This window comes from Hylobates moloch, unplaced genomic scaffold (assembly GCF_009828535.3).
Source record: "Hylobates moloch isolate HMO894 unplaced genomic scaffold, HMol_V3 SCAFFOLD_8, whole genome shotgun sequence".
Taxonomy (NCBI): domain Eukaryota; kingdom Metazoa; phylum Chordata; class Mammalia; order Primates; family Hylobatidae; genus Hylobates; species Hylobates moloch.
In genome coordinates, this window is record NW_026652283.1 from 5402501 (window position 1) to 5420896 (window position 18396).

Genomic DNA, 18396 nt, shown 5'->3' on the forward strand with positions numbered 1-18396 from the left:
TGTGTGTGTAGGCACACAAACCCAGGCATGCATACCTGTATGCACAGTGGTGGATGAGTGTGAATTACCAAAACAAATACGACTAAATGCAGGATGACACCGTGATGGCTAGTAGCTGGATTGACTCAGGTTTTCTCTGCAGATCCTTCCTAGTCCACCCTCCTTCCATCACATGGGAGTTTGTGATACGCAAAGGATAAAGTAAACCTGAGTTTCCTGGGGCTTGTGTTGGCATACCAAGCTCCTTTAAGATCTGTCTTTGCCAAGACGGGGCTAAGCCAGAGCCTTCCTTGACCTGGGGAATAACTGTCCTACCTTCTTCCCTGGAGCTGCTGGCGCACACTGTTTTGACATGTGCCATGCCTTCCATCTTTCACAGCCTCGGGGCCAGAGGAGGGTATGCTTTGAACAATGTGAAATTCGTCTCCTAACAGCGGTGCAAAGGAAACTCACAGCTTTCTACCTCCATCTCGGTCCACTTAGCTTTCTTTTGGGATACAGGTTTCTTGTCTGTTCAGGGATCCCTGTTCCTCACTTTCTGGCCTTCAGAAGGACCAGTTTCAGCACTTCCTTTCTTAGGGAGGCAAGTCAGTCTTCTGAGGTTCTCTGTTTTATTTTATTTTATCCTAGAGTATGCCTTCACTGTTCACTGTGTGTCTTGTCTCATTTCTGCTGAGAAGCCAGCATCTTCTGAAAATTGATGGTCTTGTCCTGTTTCAGATCTTGGGCCGAGGATTGACCATGTGTGTTAGTCAGTTTCAGAGCCCTGAGTTTTAAGTGCTAAGTTTTAAGGAGAGGAACAACAGTAGAATCAGATATCTTAAAGAACAGGATAGGAATCCACTTCCCTGTCCCTTCTCTCACTTGGTTTGACACTACGTAGATAGAGACCTGTCCAAAGTTCAGGGATTGTCTAATAAGGCCTCACCAAATACTAACAGAGAGACTAGCTGTTTCTCCTCTAGCTCACTGATTGCTTCTGGTTTTCTGTGACTTTAGAGCATGCGTGTCAGCATGTTTTGGGGACCGTCTCTGGCCTGCTTTCTGATCTTGGCTCTGTCCCTCAATTTATGTCTTTTTTGTGCTCCATAAGACAGGGAGTTTCATGGTTGCTACTACCCAAGAGTTGTGCTAAAGTGAATGAGGTGGAGGATGCAGAGCTAGCAGGGAAGAAGGTGCCGTGGAAACCCACACAGCTTTATTCATGTGAGCTCATTTCTCATTTACTCCTTGTAGCAATTCCAAGTCACCCCCTCCCTTCATCCCTTTCCAAGCATTTCCCTCCCTTATTGGTTTTGGATCCATTGTGCCTCCGGTGAGTTAACCTCCGTGTTTTAGTTTGAATCTAATCATGCTATTTCCAGGTTGCCAACCCCCACGGGTGCTTCAGCCTAATTGGTCTGTCCTCACTGGTGTCTGCAGCACCTTCCCTTTGAGCGTCATCTGTGCATTTTAATTAATCTGCCACTTTTTCCTCCCTCCTGCTTCCGGATCATTAATAAAGAGATTAACCAAAACCAGACCAATCCCCAGCGGATGCGCCGCCAGGATCTCTCTCTCCCGGCTCTCAGCTTTGTCATGGATCAGAACATCATCATATGGCCCCATTGACTAATTTTGAGGCCTCAAGACCTATGTTCAGAGCAAAGCCAATGTGAATTAATTTTTCAATTAAGATTTGGGGAACAAACATAGCCAGTCTTTTAATATTTCCACCACATTCCTTTCTCTTTTGTCATTCTACTTTAAATCTATCACTTTCCCACCTCTCTCCCTTTCCAGTCCCTGAACAAGACATTAGGGTTATCTGGCAGGATGTCTCCTGAGCCTGTAGCATTAGTCAGAGACCATGTCATAGCTGAAGAAATTCTCCAAAGAATCAGGCCCTTCTGGACACAGCTGGCCAGTGTCCTCTTTGACCCCAGCCAGAGAATGCATTTGCCTCCAGAGAATATGGCTATACCAGAAATAATGAAATCTCTTGAATTTGCGTATTAAAAATTTGGCAAATTAAAAACTGCTTTCACCTCTGCTCTCATGACTCCTCTCTGAGGAAAGCTAAAACAGAGCCCTTCTGCCTTCTTTGTAAGTCACCCAGATTTCCAGTGCTGGTCTCAAACCCAGGATGTGAGACGGTGCACTCCGTGTTCTGTCCACTACAACACAGGGCCTCTGTAGGCACAGGTGACCTGCAGATGGGCTGCACTGGAGAGCATCAGGCCCAGGAGGGACTAGGGTGAGGGAATTGGATTGTGTTTACTTTTGTGGGGGATGCTTTCATAGGGAATATGGGGAGGAGGACACAGGAGTGATGGCCTCAAATCTCTGCAAACTCTGCTTAGAGCTGAGGCTTCTTGGGGAAGGGCACAGCCTGCTCACAGCAGCCATCCTGGCTCCAGGCTTGGAGCTTGGGCTTCCCCTGGAAGTAAACTCTCTAGAATGTTTGAGAGCAGGGATAGACAGAGAGGCAGCAGAGTGTCATCATTAATAACATGAGCTCTAGAGCCAGAAGGTGCAAATCCTGGCTCTGTTGCTTGTTAGCTAGTTGTGGAACCCCTCTTTGCCTTGGTTTCCCCATTCAAAATGGAAAATATAATAGTACGTACTTCAGGATGGTTGTTACTAGGATTTAAGACTTATATAAGCCAGTACCCGGCACTTTGCATTTTTATTCTTGATGATCTCACCCCAAGCAGTCTAAACATTTACTCCACACATGTGCAGCAAGAGGGGTCCTTAGGTACGTGGTCGGAAGGTGCTGCTGTGTAGGGAAGCTGGTCCCGGAGAGGTGAATTGGAACCTGAAGGCTGCAGCCCCGTCTCTGCATGTGACAGGGCAGACGCAGGTTGCTGGGGGCTCAGATTCCGTGCCACTGTCTACCCAGCTTCCTTTTCCATGTCAGCTGCTTCTTGAATACCCCCAAACCCTCTGTGGATGCTGCAAACTGAGCCAAAAAGGAGGAATCAGAAATTGCTCTCTTTTGAGTATTTTGAGGGATGGTGAAACCTTGTAGGAATGTTGCTCCAGGGACTGAGAAAACACCATATGTGGGAAAGCGTTTCTAAGTGAGGAAAATCGCACATGCACGTCGGTCAGGATCTTGGAAAACTCTGAGCAGGGGAAATGGGCACTGGGGAGAGTGCAGAAAGGGGGTTTACTAAGGTCTTTAACAGGTCTTTTTCTAATTATAGCCAAGAAGAGCCTGGGGACCGTGGCCGACTTCAGAGCCAGGGTCTGTGTTTTCTTTGGGAAAAGAAGGCAGAGTTGATTGGCTTCCAAAACCAGGCTTGGCAAAAGCCCATGCAGGCTCTCCAGCCAGTAAGCGGCGCCTTGGGTAGGTCCCGATCGTAGCAGGCGCTCATTCAGTAAATAGACATCGAAACTCCGCAGCGTGTCCAGCCCTGTGCTGGGCGTCAAGGATGCGTGGATGGAAAGGACGTGGTCCCTGTCGTCAAAGAGGAGGCACACCAACAATAATAGCACAATATGACAGTTGCCTAAATGAAGCTCTCTGCAGATGACAGTGACCCCTAGAGAAAGAGCATAGACATCCCTCTAAATAGAAGAACCCGCTGCTGTTTCTTGCCTGGATGGAGCTGCCATTGCCCTCCTGTTTCCATTCCCCACTCCAGGGAACTGGCCCACTGGGGGATGCCCACCCCGGACATGGAGTGAGAAATGAAGTTATTGGTGGCCAAAAAGTGACCAGAGATCAGAATGCATCTATTCTTGCCTCCAGTGAATTCAGAAACACCACCACTCCCTTGCCCGCATTTGCTTTCGTCATTTGTCTGTTCTCTGGGCTTCCAGTTCATAATATTCCTTTCTTCTCCCACAACCAGTGTAACTGGTCTCAGATCCAAGCAGTCGGGCACCATGGCATCTGGGGGAAAGCCTTGTGGGGACCGTGTTGGTACAGATTGCTGTGAGCCGGATGCAGAGGAGGGAGCGCTCCAGACGCTGGGTCCCTCGCCCGTGTGCATCAAGGGCAGACGTGCACCGTCTCCTGTGGCCACAGGCCATTCAGGTTCATGTTCTCTAACATTTCTAGTGTGCTCACTCTGTGCCTGATACTATGCTAGGTGCTTCCGTGTGGATTTCATTGTTTACCCCTCACAATAACTCTGATGGTGCACAAGCCACGTGATTTTTGTTGAGCCTATGAGCCAAATGCCCCTGTCACTCTCTGCCATTGTTTAGCAGTCTGACCTTAGACAGCTCACTTCACCACAACTGCAGGCCTCCATTCCCTTATCCGTATAAATGAGGAGGTGGTCTAGGGTCCTTTCCACCTGCAAACCTCTGTGTTTTGGGGAGTTCTGTTAGCAACATTCTTGGACTTGCTCTCTACGAGAAAACTAGAAGTCGATTATTAAAATGGAGTCCACAGGAAGCCTTCAGGGCTTTAAGGCACCTTCTAAAGAGTTTAGAAACACTCACCAGCCTGCAGATGACTTACTCCCACTACTTATTACAAAGTATCATGGCAAGTAGGAAAGAAATGGTCAGCCACTGGGAGAGCAGGCTGGGGTTGCGAGGAAGTGGCAGGTGCTGCCGTTGGGATCTTGGGGGAGCATTGTAGAAAGGTCAGCTTTGGAACCAGGCACTGAAAAACGGGTGAAATTTCAACAGGAGAGGCAGTGCACGTGGGTCATGATTTGAGTAGCAGTGAGTAGTGAATGGGGTTACAGCAAGAGGCCTGTGAGCCCAGTCATCACATGGAAAAGGCAGGTGAGGGCCGGAGTGCAGAGAACCCCTCTCACTCTCCTGTGGGTCTCTTCTCTTTTTTTTTTTTTTTTTTTTTTTTTGAGATGGAGTCTCGCTCTGTCACCCAGGCTGGAGTGCAGTGGCGGGATGTTGGCTCACTGCAAGCTCTGCCTCCCAGGTTCACACCATTCTCCTGCCTCAGCCTCCCGAGTAGCTGGGACTACAGGCTGCCACCATGCCCGGCTAATTTTTGTATTTTTCTTTAGACGGAGTTTCACTTTGTTAGCCAGGATGGTCTCGATCTCCTGACCTCCTGATCTGCCCACCTCGGCCTCCCAAAGTGCTGGGATTACAGGCATAAGCCACCATGCCTGGCCTTTTGCCTCTTCTTCAAACTGCATTTAGGTTGTTCTCATCTATAAGATGAAGGAATAAGATTAGATGGCCTCTTTATATGGCTTATCTACTTCTAATAAACTTTGGTTCCATATTCCAGCCACCGCCCATTAAGACTCTTACTTTTCCTCCTCAATCCATCAGCATCAGCAGCATTCTCCCTCTCAGCTCACCCTGGTCATTACCTCACTAATCCGTACCTTGACTCTCGCTCTACCTGAGACCTCCCCTCACTAGCCATACTTGATTTATTTCCTTAAGAGCGGATATCCTGTGTATTCTTAGTTTACAGTGGCTGAGCTTTTGGGAGGTGTAATAAATTGTTTTTCAACAGACTGTCAGTCCTAAATGATTTTATTGAAGCTGTACTATTCTTTTTGAGGGGAGTAGGGAATGTAATCCTAGTTGTATGCCATATTTTTTGTATTGTTCAAGTTGCATTTTGTTGGGCCTGTAATATTGAAGAAAATGTCACTTGTATGCAGAATAGAAAGGAGATTCCTTATGCTGTAGTGGAACCATTTTCCTAGGATAGTACAATTCCTTAGAGTCATCTCTAAGGGTGAGCAGCAAAGCTAGAATCCCTCTCTTGGCTTTGACGTTGAAGGAGTCAGTTTTCCCAAAGACTAGTTCCCATGGAAAGAAGATGGTCTCCTTATCACAGCGGCAAGAGGAGGCCGTATGAGCAGAGTGCCTCGCTGTTGTTGACCTCTAGGGACAAGCGAGCCAGCAGTATTTCAGACAAGCTGGGAAAGAGGCTGTCTGTGAGTCCTGGGAGCCAGTGAGCACTGGCAGGCTCAGACATAGGTGCCAGTTAGCAGGACTGCTTTTCTGTTTCTTGTGTCGGCTTTGTTTATTTCCTGTCTATTTTCCCCCTGGACTTAGTACTAAGTCTTTCCGAAAATACCAAAGGTGAATCAGGGGAAGAGTTTTTATTTTCCATGTTTAGACAGAACTTTAAAGAGGAAATGATGCACCCCCCTGGGAGCCAGTGAGGTGGCAGCGATGGTAATTAAGGAGTGAATATCTCAAGGAGGTGGACGAATCAGGGGGATTACTAGCTCAGCTGCCCCTCTCCACCTGGAGCATCTCCTTCCAGTGCTAACCCTCAGAAGATCTGGGCTTCGCTCTAGTGAGGGAGAGACTAGGAAGGCATCTTGAGATCAGCACTGTAATTCCACCAGGACTCCACAGGAGCCCGGTGTTAAGCTTCTACTATGGCAACAGAATGAGAGTGTGGATGGGTTGAAATGCCATTTCAACAAGGAAATAGTAGAATTAGAAGAAGCATAACTACTAAAAGGAACATTTTGTAGCAGAAATGTTAAAAATCTAAAGGAGGCAAGTGAATCAACAATGACTCTTCTATTCTGGCCAAGTCCAGCCCATTTATGTAAGGTGGTTATTCTGCATCTCTCTCTTCTGCAAGTAGTGCTGTGGCAGAGCTGTGTTTTGTGGAGAGGGTCCCTGGGGATGGAGCAGATCAGTTGGTGATGCGTGTCTATCAGAAGGCTCGGCAGAGCACCCCGGAACGCAGGCCCTCTCGCAGAGTGGGTAGTGGCCCTGCGTGTTCATTTCCAAGGGCAGGAGAATAGACCATTCCAGCTGCGGCCTGGCCAGGGATGACCCCACATCTGACACTGCAATATGGGGGCAACCGAACCAGTCCTCAGCCTCAGGGTGTTCCAGGGGCTGCAGCTAGGGAGCAGTCGAACTCTTTCTTGAGACAATTACAAGGCCACCGCCGCTGCTGCTCAAGGGAAGTTACTGCGTGTTTACAATTCTCAGGTTTGAAGTTTTCGTGCTTTGCCAAGGTAGAGTGAATCATGCATCTTTGCAGGCTCAAGGGATGTTTAAAGAAGCGGTAGGACATCGTCCACCCACAAGCAGAGGCTGCAGGATAAAGCAGACATCGAATGTAAATACAACCCGTGCAAATAGCAGAGTCAGCAAACCTGGAGCGCATTCCGCAGTATTTCCCGGGGTTGGGGGAAATAAATCACCTCTTCAGAATGTCCAGAGGGGAGTTGCGTGGCTTACCTGGGGGGCGGTACCCTCTCTTGTGCCCTCACGGGGCTGCTCAGCCTCAGGTGGCTGGTGCCAGAATAACACAGACTCAGCTGCCACGGCCTGCTCTTAACACCTGTGTTTCCTTTTCAGCTCTTACAGGTGAACAAGGTGATGTCCATCTTGTTTTATGTGATATTTCTCGCTTATCTCCGTGGCATCCAAGGTAACAACATGGATCAAAGGAGTTTGCCAGAAGACTCGCTCAATTCCCTGATTATTAAGCTGATCCAGGCAGATATCTTGAAAAACAAGCTCTCCAAGCAGATGGTGGACGTTAAGGAAAATTACCAGAGCACCCTGCCGAAAGCAGAGGCCCCCCGAGAGCCGGAGCGGGGAGAGGCCGCCAAGTCAGAATTCCAGCCAGTGATTGCAATGGACACGGAACTGCTACGACAACAGAGACGCTACAACTCACCGCGGGTCCTGCTGAGCGACAGCACCCCCTTGGAGCCCCCGCCCTTGTATCTCATGGAGGATTATGTGGGCAACCCCGTGGTGGCGAACAGAACATCACGGCGGAAACGGTACGCGGAGCATAAGAGTCACCGAGGGGAGTACTCGGTATGTGACAGTGAGAGTCTGTGGGTGACCGACAAGTCATCGGCCATCGACATTCGGGGACACCAGGTCACGGTGCTGGGGGAGATCAAAACGGGCAACTCCCCCGTCAAACAATATTTTTATGAAACGCGATGTAAGGAAGCCAGGCCAGTCAAAAACGGTTGCAGGGGCATTGATGACAAACACTGGAACTCTCAGTGCAAAACGTCCCAAACCTACGTCCGAGCACTGACTTCAGAAAACAATAAACTCGTGGGCTGGCGGTGGATACGGATAGACACGTCCTGTGTGTGTGCCTTGTCGAGAAAAATCGGAAGAACATGAATTGGCATCTCTCCCCATATATAAATTATTACTTTAAATTATATGATATGCATGTAGCATATAAATGTTTATATTGTTTTTATATATTATAAGTTGACCTTTATTTATTAAACTTCAGCAACCCTACAGTATATAAGCTTTTTTCTCAATAAAATCAGTGTGCTTGCCTTCCCTCAGGCCTCTCCCATCTGTTAAAACTTGCTTTGTGATCCGGCTCTCAGGAGTCACTCTGTAAAATCTGTGTACACCAGTATTTTGCATTCAGTATTGTCAAGGCCATGACTGTCGTTTTAGTAAACTTGTTAAAATCAGATGATGTCAGAGTTGTGTATACACACAGTTGTGTCCCTCTTCTGGTACATTTAATGTTGGGTTCATGAATTAAAAGAACTGCTATGGCCTCCACTGAAAATGATACCCTGTAGCTCTGGCCGGCAAGTTCTGTATCAAATTCTCCGCTGTTGGCTTGGAAAATTAGAAGTATGATTTGCTCCAATGTTGTGGTCCTGGAACAATAACAACAACCCTGGCAATTTTAGTTTTGGAAGTTTCTTTGCAGCACATTTGTTGTTTTGGGGTTTGGGGTTGTTTAAGGGTTGAAGTTTTTTTTTTTTTGGCTTTGGATTTTGTTTTGCTTTTTGCAAGTGGTTTCATCTTTTTAGGCACATAGGAATTTTTAAAAACTATTTGTAACAGAATAATTGCATGACTACCCAGAAGCAAACTGAAACGGATCGTGAATCATCTATACATAGAGGATAAATTTATTTATGGCTGACTCTCAGCCTGTGACCACCCCTCCTCATCTGCCAGCCCCTTCTAGAGCTGTGAGCAGAGCTGGAAAGTGCTAGGGCTTTGGAGTCGGACCTGGGTTCAAGTTCCAGCTCCTCCCCTGTGAACTTGTCCAGGTTTTAGAGACTCTCCAAGCCTGTGCTTCCTAGGATCAGAGTCAGACAGAGGTCCTTGGCTATGTCCGAGGAAGGTTATAACCCCTGAAACTTTCTAGCATAGGGCAGGCATTCAAGAATGTTAGTCCCTCAACCATTCCCTTCCATCCCCCTGAGAGGTAAAATGCCGAAATGGAAGGGACCTTCTTGGTGCCTTCTGAGTCCCAACAGGAGTCCATGACAGCCAAGGGGTCATTGTGGTGATGGCCTCACCTGTCATGCCCAGGCAGGACTGAGGGGACACCAGGGATGTCCGTCAAGGAGTTTGTTGATGCCCATTTCCCATTGAGAAGCAGCTCATCCTCTTGGAGTTGGAACATAAAGACGCTCATCTCCCATCTTGGCGGAGGTACAAGGTGTCCACTAATCCAGTACTGCCCTGAAGCCCCGCCCTCTGCCCAACCTGGATTGCCCTGCATTCATTAGGGCCCACGTGTGCTCTTACCTCAAGCAGCCCACACACTGACATCTCCTTAGCACACACACCTGTATGGAATGTGTCCTTTATGGGACATGAACTTTCGAAATAGACTCAGCAAATAGCAGTAGCCTCAGTTAGGAACATCATGACACTGCACTTGATCTTGGATGCCTAAAACATGGGGGAAGGAAATAAGGAATTGACCATGTGCCCATCACGGGCCAGGCATATTCAAACCCTGCCACCATTAATTGTCACAAATCCTTTGAGGGAGCCAGTATCATCTCCAGTTTACAGGCGAGGAAACTGAGGCTGGTGGGTTCAACTTGCCCATGGTCATTTAGTAAATAAGTGGCAGAGTGAAGATTGTAATCTATGTGGCAATGATGGCACAGTCTTGACCCTTCGTCACTAGTCTCTCCCTCTCCCACATAGCAGCATCACATTTCAGAGTGGGTATTATAGTCCTAGATATATGAAGAGCACAGCCCTGTGCATGGGAACCTTTTGTCCCATTATTTCACTGAGCCTTCAAGAGCGCAATAAACCAGCTGATAGGACAAGGAGAGTCTTAGGACTAGCCCAAGCCCAGTTATCAGGAGCTCGTCATTTCAAAGTGACCACTTCCCTGGGCTTCTAGGAAGCCCTCCACCCCTGAAGCAGCAGGCTGAGGGATACTGCAGCTGATGCATGTCTATACAGCTTGAGTCTCGATTGTTTAGCCAGCACTGCAGGAGCAACGCGAGAATGTAAAGAAGCAGTTTTATGGCCCTGGTTAACAGTGGATTCTAGAAAGTTGGAGAAACCTGTTGAGGCGTTGCCGCAAATGCTCCCTCACCTGCCTATCATATGGGCCTTTCTTTCTATCCTCAGGCCTACAGCTGAGGTGCCCTTAAGGTCCTCTTCTGGAACTTCTGAATGGTAGAGGGTGGTCTGGTTTATTAGGGAGATGGTCTTCAGTGACAGGACCCCAGAGCCCAGCCTTGCGAGGCACTGACCCTAAGGAGTAGAGCTGAGTCCTAAGCTCTGCCTGGAATGCAAGGAGTTTGCTGGCTTGTCCAGAGCAAGTCTGGAGCAGCATGCTTCTGGGCAGGTGCAGCTCTGAGGAGAAGAGACTTGGGGATGAGACCGAAATATTCCCGAAAGGAACTCTGGGCTGCAGGCCACCTGACGGCTCAGCCGCACCCATTCGGAAGGCCAGGGCAATGCGGCATTACCCAGTTCCACGTCAGTAACTTTATTCAGATTCTGCCAGAGTCAAGGTGTTAGCTCTGGGCCCAGGGCAGAGCCTTCTCGAGGTGGACAGGAGGCCTGTTTCTATCCAATGTACACATTTGCCATTGGGGTTAGTTGAAGATTAAACCCATCTCTGAGACAGGAGAGGCTTGGAGGGCTAGTATCTGGCTCCTGGAAAAACTCCACTCTCTCCTTATCTTCCCTTATTGCTTGGTTTCTTACAGGGGCTTCATTAAGCAGAGGTATATTGCAGTGTGAAGAACTTGCGTGCACAGGAGAAAATGGGTTGTGGGCCAACTTTATTGCCAATAACTGCATGACCTTAAATAACTCCCTTGTCCTAACTGGGGCTTTCAACAACATGAGATTCTATTGCAGAGAGGGGCAGAGTCCAGATGGGTAATCTTCACTTCCTTAATGAATGCTAGGGTGAGAAGCTCTGTTGCCTGTTGATGGGGCTCCTTTCTGCCATATGTGAGTCTCTAAAATTCTCCCCTCTTACAGACGGCGACCTTGAGCTTATTACCTAGTCTCGCTGATCCTTTGTCTACTTGTCTGTAAAGTGGGGATAGTGGCTACTTCATAAGATCGTTTGGCAATCTAATAAAATCATCCATTTCCTGGCACATAAGAAGCCTCCTTCAGCGTTGATGATGATGAGCTTTTGCAGGGTTTGCAGGACCCCTCATTCTGTAATTTTGGTGGGACTTTCCAAGCTCCGTAGTGGAGGATTAGTCATAATTAACATGTATTAATCATGGACCTTACGGGAGGTGGACCTTAGGGTGGCATTTGCCCATTTCCTTTCTGCAGGTCTCTTCAACCAAACTACTGGGCCAGTCTTACTGACAAGACCGTTAATCCTCAGTTGACAAACCAGGGAAGGTATTTCTAACCCTTCCAAGCAGTGAAATGTAATTTTTTTGCTAGAAGTTCTGCCGACATGCTTCTCTGAGGTGTACATTTGTGAGTGAGTGTGCATGTATGTTTTGTTTCCTCCTTGCAAATTATAGCACGGCTCTTCTCTTGTGTTTCTGCCTCTCAGTCTCTGTCTCTCTCTCGTGTTCAACAATGCTTCCTCTAGGCTGGTGTTGGTGTTTTAGGGTTTGGTATTTCTGAGGACTTTTCTGTTGCTGTTCCCTTCCTGTGTTGTGTGTGAGCACATGTGTGTTTATATGTGCTTTATAGTTCACTTAGTCAATGTAAAAATCCTCCACTGAGGCTTGGAGAAGCCATCTGCATTTATTTTATCGCTTTTGAACATGTGTTCAGGAATGAAGGCTGTGTAGTCAGTTTATTGCTACCTGGAGATCTGTCTGGCTTCACCAGGAAATGCACCCCCTGCCCAGGCTTCAAACTCTGAAGGACCTGGCAAAGCCAATGCCAGGTCCTCGGTGAAGCCTGGCTTTGCCTCACTGAGCCCCTGCCCTGCTCGGCTGCACCATAGGCTCTGCCTCAGTGACGGCGCTCTGAAGCCTGGAGAGCGGCCAACTGTCCACAACAAACACTCCACCCTCCATAACCCTGGCCCCAGGGCCTCGCACATGCTCTGTTCCACAACTAGGAACAGCCGCAGTCACTGAAGACCACAACTAGGAACAGCCGCAGTCACTGAAGACCACAATTAGGAACAGCCGCAGTCACTGAAGATGGATTCAGCTGGAAACTTCTCCAGCCTAACCTTCTTTCTCAAAGACCCCACCCCCAAATGTAAGGAGACCTAAACTCCTCACGCATGCTCTGCTCACGTTACAGTGGGCGAGTGGGCTTCTCCAAAAGCACACTTGTTTCACAGCAAGCCGAGATGCAGACGTCTCCGTGCTGACATAGCCCCCTGGGTTTCTGTTTGGTTCGGATGGAGATTGGTCCAGCTTGAATGCACAGAGCCACAGAGCAGGTTAGAAGCACTCCGAGGGACTATGGGTTTGTTTCCTACAATCCTCAACCTATGTTTGGTTGCAAGGTAAGGCAGGCCAATGAAACAAGCACAAAAATGCCTGTTGTAGGGGCCAGGGATGGGAGGAGCAAGGAAGTGTGGAGAAGGGGAAAACTCTAAGGACGTCAAAAGCCTTTTCTCCTAGGAACTGGCTACCACTAATGAGTTGGGCTGGGTTGAATTGTTGCGGAATTCAGTAATGCCGTTCCCAGGTAAATTCTAGAAGTCTCTGTGGCAAGAAAATGTGAACGTTTATTGGGAAATTGTGAAACAGCCTAATGAGTTTGTTGATTTTCACGTGAGACATATGAATGGGTGGGCATGCGTGCGTGTGTGTGTGTGTCTGTGTGTGTGTGCATGGCTGCTTTGATATCCTAACCACAGAGGCATTGCATTTTTTTAAGGAAGGGTAATGCCTGCAAAAGAATGCTCCTGAACACAAGGTTAACCTCTAGGAGATTGCACTGGTGGCCAGCTGGGGAGCATATGGAAAGTGAACATTCTTGGGGCTTGAAAACAGGCTGATGGGGTGGAGGATTTATAGCCAGAAAAGGCATCCGGCAGACTCCAAGCAGCCTAAACAGAAGGAGTTGGGTTTGTGGGCTCTCTGACTTGGTGGAAAAGCATTCAAAGCTGGTGCTGGGATTAGGGGTGGAGATGAGATCAGACCAAGGAATAAATAATAATAAACATTCTTATTGGTGGCTGCTTCCTCCAAGTTAGGCACTGTGTACACATCTCCATGGGTACGCGGTGACAACCCTGGTAGATTTAACCCATTTGTGCAGTTGGGGACTTTTGACTGAGGACTTTGGCCTGAAGTTGTACAGCTGATAAGAGGAAATGCACAGATAGGAACCCAAGAGGTCTACATGGCTTGGAAGCACATGCTCTTAACTATGTGAGCGAGACAGCAGTGGAGAGGACACTTCAGTGCTTCAGAGGGCCCTGACGGCTGAACTGCAATGGGCTGGAGGGAGTGAGGAGGGTGACATGCACTTGGCACACAGGAAGAGATCATAGGTTCAATGCCGCAGTGATACCAACAATTGTTCTACCTGAGGGAGATGCCAGACTCATGGGTAACTGGCTTACTGCAGCAGACATTTTCAGGAGGTTAGGGAGGAGGAGGAGTGCATCTCTTATCCAAAACCCTTCATTCCCCACCTAACAACTGAAGAATCACTGTGCTAGGGGGAAGGTGGTTGTGCTGCTGCCTAAAATATAAGGATCGGCGCATCTGGAATATCTCTTTGGGGCTTTTGCAAATAGAAGACAGAAATGTCAAATTTGGACAAGATCTTTGAGATGCAGTAACCTATCCTTCTTACAAGGCAGAGATCTATTTTTATTCATTGATACTTTTTTTAAAAAAATGATCAAGTCCCTACTAGGCCCCAGGCTTTCTTCTCAACTTTATGGGCTCCGCACATGAGGAGCCATCCCTCCTGGAGGAACAATGAGTAGAAAAGACGGGACCTTAAGGGATAGCTGCTTAGACAATTCCCACTTCTTCCTCACCAGGCAGCTTGCTCTAATTTGAAACAGCTCTTACCATATAATAGAAAGCCCCTTCCAATGTTAAAGCCACATCTACACACAAAATAGCTATAACTAGGTTGTCAACCAAAGCTCAACTAACTAAATGCTCGCCTGAGGCAGTCAAGGAAATCCTCCATGAGGAGGTGACCTCTTAGCTGGCTATTAATGGATGAGTAGGAATTTGGTAGGGAAAGATGGCGTGAATATTCTAGACAGGAACAGTCTGGGGGAAAACTGCAGAATGGGGAAGGGGCCTAATGTATGCAAAGAAAAGTGAAAGGTTTGGGGTAACGAGGACTTTAGGACTGTGGAAAAGGGGAAGTTGAGACCAAGTAATTCAAGGCTGAAGGGAACAGCTATGAAGTTGGATTCGATTGTTTGGGAACTCCTAAATTGAGCTTGCATGAGAATCACCTGCAGGGCTTGTTCAAACTGATTGCGGGGCCCCATCACCTGAGTTTCTGATTCATTAGGTCTGGGGTGGGGCCAGAGTATTTGCATTTCTAGCAAGTTCCCAGGGATACTGCAGCTGCTACCCACTTGGAGAATCACTGATTTATTAATCAATGGGGAGTCAATAAGGGTTTTTTTCTGAATTTTTTAAGAAGATAATTTTGGTGGCAGTATAACTGATGGATGGACTGGGGACAGACTGATCAGATTGATCACAACTGAGGGCCTAGACTAAAGAGAAGACAATAGGAGTAAGGAGATATATTGGATTAGAAAAGCATTTTTGAGATGCAGTTAACAAGATTAGGTAACCAAGTGGATGTGGAAGGCGAAAGAGGAAGGCATTAGGAAGATGACTCTAGCACTTCTCGAAGCACGATGGTTCTAAATCAAATGCAAGAAGACAGCAAGACAGTGGATTGGAAGACAGGGACTATATAGGAACTATAGGCACTGGGTGCGAGGTTCTCAGAGGACATCAAAGTAGTGGTATCCAATAGACAGCTGGTTATTAAGATAGAAGTAGGCTTGAAATTATGAAAAAACACCTCTTGTTCATTTGGAAGTAATCCAGCATAGATGAGCCTCTCCATGTACAAATGGTTCTAGTCTAAGCTCAGTGGAAGCCCAACTCATAAGCTTGTCAGCGAATCAGGGTGTGGGAATCTGGACTCCCAATGGGGATCTATGGTTCTGGTCTCCATTTCAGAAGGGTTATGTGCTCACCCACTTCATCACTTTGGAAGCTGGGGGAAAAAAATGCTTGGAGATTGCTGAGGAGAAAGAAATGACCATTTTGAGACTCACACCATCTGCATCTTCAGATAAGTGTCACAGCATGGCCATAGGCCTTAGCAGCCAGCTTCAGACACCACCGTCAGAGACATTTAAGGTTGTATTTTAAAGGAAAAAGCCAGCTATTGGGAAGCTGAGATCTAAAGATTCTCATCAAAAAAAGAACTTATTGTGGTTGTATTTTCTGGGCTAGAACTTTTCTCAGTTGTTAATTTGACTCCTTGAAAGCCTCTTGGTCTATTAGGAAAAAAGATTCCTTTTTCTTAAGAAAATCCTGGAAGTGGGCAAACACCTTTCTGCTGCAGAGCTTTCGGGCAGGAGTTCCCTCTGCCTTAAATGCTCTTCTTTCCTGCTCGGCTCTGTTTGTCTGATTCCCACCTGCTCAGCCTTCCTTTTCCTCAGGGGATCTTTCCTGAGGCCTCCTCCTGAGTTACTTATGGTCGACCCTTCCTCACAATTTATATGATCCTATCACATAACACAACTGAAATTACAGCTGTGGGATTATTTGTGTCATTCTTGTTTGCCCTGTTGCCCCATTTGGCTGTCATCTACATGAGTCCCTAAGTCACGCTGATTTTCTTCAGAACTTTATCCCAAATGCTGAGCACAATGCCTATGCCATCAGTAGGCACTCAATAATGTTTGCTGTACAAATGAGTGTATGAATCCCCTTCATAAATGGGGATTACAACAGGAAGAAGGACTGGAGTCAAGCCCCAGGGAGAATGGATTAGCGAGGAGGGAGGTTGGTTGCTGTTTACTTCTTTAGACATCCATGGAGAGTCAGGGCAGGCAAGAGGCTCAGCAGTATAGAATCATGCTGTCTGTTCTAGTCCAAAGATTGGTGGCTCCATTATTCCATTGGCAAAACGCTGGGGAAAGGACTCAAACTGAAAGAAGACTTTTAAGTGTAGTTATGGGAAACAAAATACAAGATCATGAACTAGGGCTATGCTTATACTTCTTAGATTAAGAACATCATGTCTTGGTTGAACTGTCATTCATCCACTCAGCCATGCATTCATTCAACTAATTTGTATCAAAACCTGCTATGCACCAGCCCTCTTCTCAGGGATTGATTAGTACGATGACAAACATGGGCAGATGAAGCTCACGCCTTAATGGAGCTTACCTTGTAGAGAGTATGACAGGAAAAAAAAAAGAAGAAAGAAACAAGCATCTGTGTAGATAAAATGATTTAGGTGGTGGTAACTGCCTAGAAGAAATACAATACAGTAAAAGGGTAGAGAATGAGTAAGGAGGGCTGGGCGAGGGCGGTGCGGGTGTTGCATGTTGTATATTTTCGTGGTTAAAATGCTTGCTCCTGTGAAATTCGAGGCATGAAATCTCAGTATACCTAAGGGAAGTCAAACACATTTTCATAAACTCTGAGCAATTAATGGTTGTCGTTAAAGCAGAGGATTTTTAGCCAAAAAATCAAAAGCCAAGTTTCAGCAATAGTGCACACAGGGCCCAATCCACAAATTATTTCTCTGTTCTTCAGCACTAGGTAACACGTTTTATCGGAGACCTTAGACGTTACACCACATTCTCCCCATAACAGAGGCGGGCATTACGCAGAGTATTGCTTCTGTCTCTCCAGGGACTTTTCACCCTGTCAAACCTGTTTCACTGCAGAGCAACAAGATGCAGTCACTCTGTCCTGCTGTCAGGGGTGGGCCCTCTGATTCCCCTCCAGATGCCAAAAGGCCTGGGGGCTGGGGTGGTGGGGAGCAGGTGATGGGCAGGGCCACTCCCTCTGAATTCCAGTGCTTCTGGCTCTTGCTGGCAGCTCCCCAACAAGGAGAGGTGGGGAGCTTTGCCCAACCCAGGGCTGGGTTTCTGCCTGTGGCACCCCAAGGGCACTTTCTTTTCATCTTAGGCATGCATCAAGAAAACTACTCTTGGGACTTTTCTTGGGACTATAATTGAGTCATTTGTACTCTACAACCCTCCATCAGTGTTTCTTCTTTAAAAGAGGATATAAAAACATTTCTAATTTGACAAAATGTATCCTGGGAGCTCACCCCGGCTACCTTAAGAATGAGTGGCAAGGATGAGAGCTTTGCGATTGTACAGAAGGGGAGTCAAGTACAGAATCTGAACAATCAAGTACAGATTGTACAGAAGGGGTTCCGAGAATTCCTCCCAAAAGGCCACTAGAACCACCTCCAAACACAACCTACCAAGCCAGCTTGACTTCAGAGAGGTTAGGTAACCCAGCCAAGGCCACACAGCTTATATGTGGGGCAGAGCTGGAATGAGAACCAGATCTGTCCTCCAGTCCAGAACTCCCTCCATTATGCCACATTGCCATAAGAGGCACCCTTCTATGTGAAACCACAGGAGTGAGTGATGTGAGGTGTTCAGACACCTCCCCTGGGCCAGCAGAAGAGCTTCTGCAAGTGCCCTGCAGAACTCCCCTGCCATCTGCCAGCACGTGCCTCTACATTCCCAGGGACTTCTCAGAAACCTGGATTTGTGCACATGGAAGGTTTAATTCATGGCTATCAGACCCTCAACCTCTGGAGGAGGTTGCATTCACATATTGTTAATCCATGGAGTAAACATGTTGTGATGTTTGCGATGCAGTGGCCAAACTTAGGCAGACCTAGGTTTGAACCCTGATCCCACCACTCATAATCATGTGACCTGGGGCAAGTTCCCTCGTTTCGTTCCTTCTCAAGTTCACTATGAAATGGGGATAATATCTACCTCCAGGGGTGACGCTTACATTGTCTGTAGCTGGAACAAGTGACCTGGACACCAGCGGAGCATAGCAGGCTGTAGCAGGTCCTGGGGTGCCTCCTCTGGGCCTTCCCCTCAGGAATTTCCTGAGGTCTCCAGGGGAAGGGCCAGGGCAGCCAGGTAGTAAGAGATCACTTAAGGGTTTTGGAGAGCAATGATCGCTAACTGGCCTACTTTCCAGCCTGACATCCGGTCTGCCTACTGCACAGGGAGGTTGTCAGGATGGAGGACAAACACGTAAGGCCGTTGGCACAATG

The 18396-nt window shown here is 47.5% G+C and overlaps 1 protein-coding gene across 4 annotated transcripts in view; it reads left to right on the forward strand.

The window, feature by feature from the left end:
• NTF3 (neurotrophin 3) overlaps positions 1 to 8378 on the forward strand; it is a 64995-nt gene extending 56617 nt beyond the window's left edge. For all 4 annotated transcript variants that reach the window (XM_032159361.2, XM_032159363.2, XM_032159362.2 and 1 more), the window contains exon 2: positions 7264 to 8378. In XM_032159361.2, coding sequence (XP_032015252.1) covers positions 7264 to 8058 — 795 coding nt within the window. In that variant the 3' untranslated portion in view covers positions 8059 to 8378. The remainder of the gene's footprint in view (positions 1 to 7263) is intronic.
• Positions 8379 to 18396: the final 10018 nt, after the last annotated feature.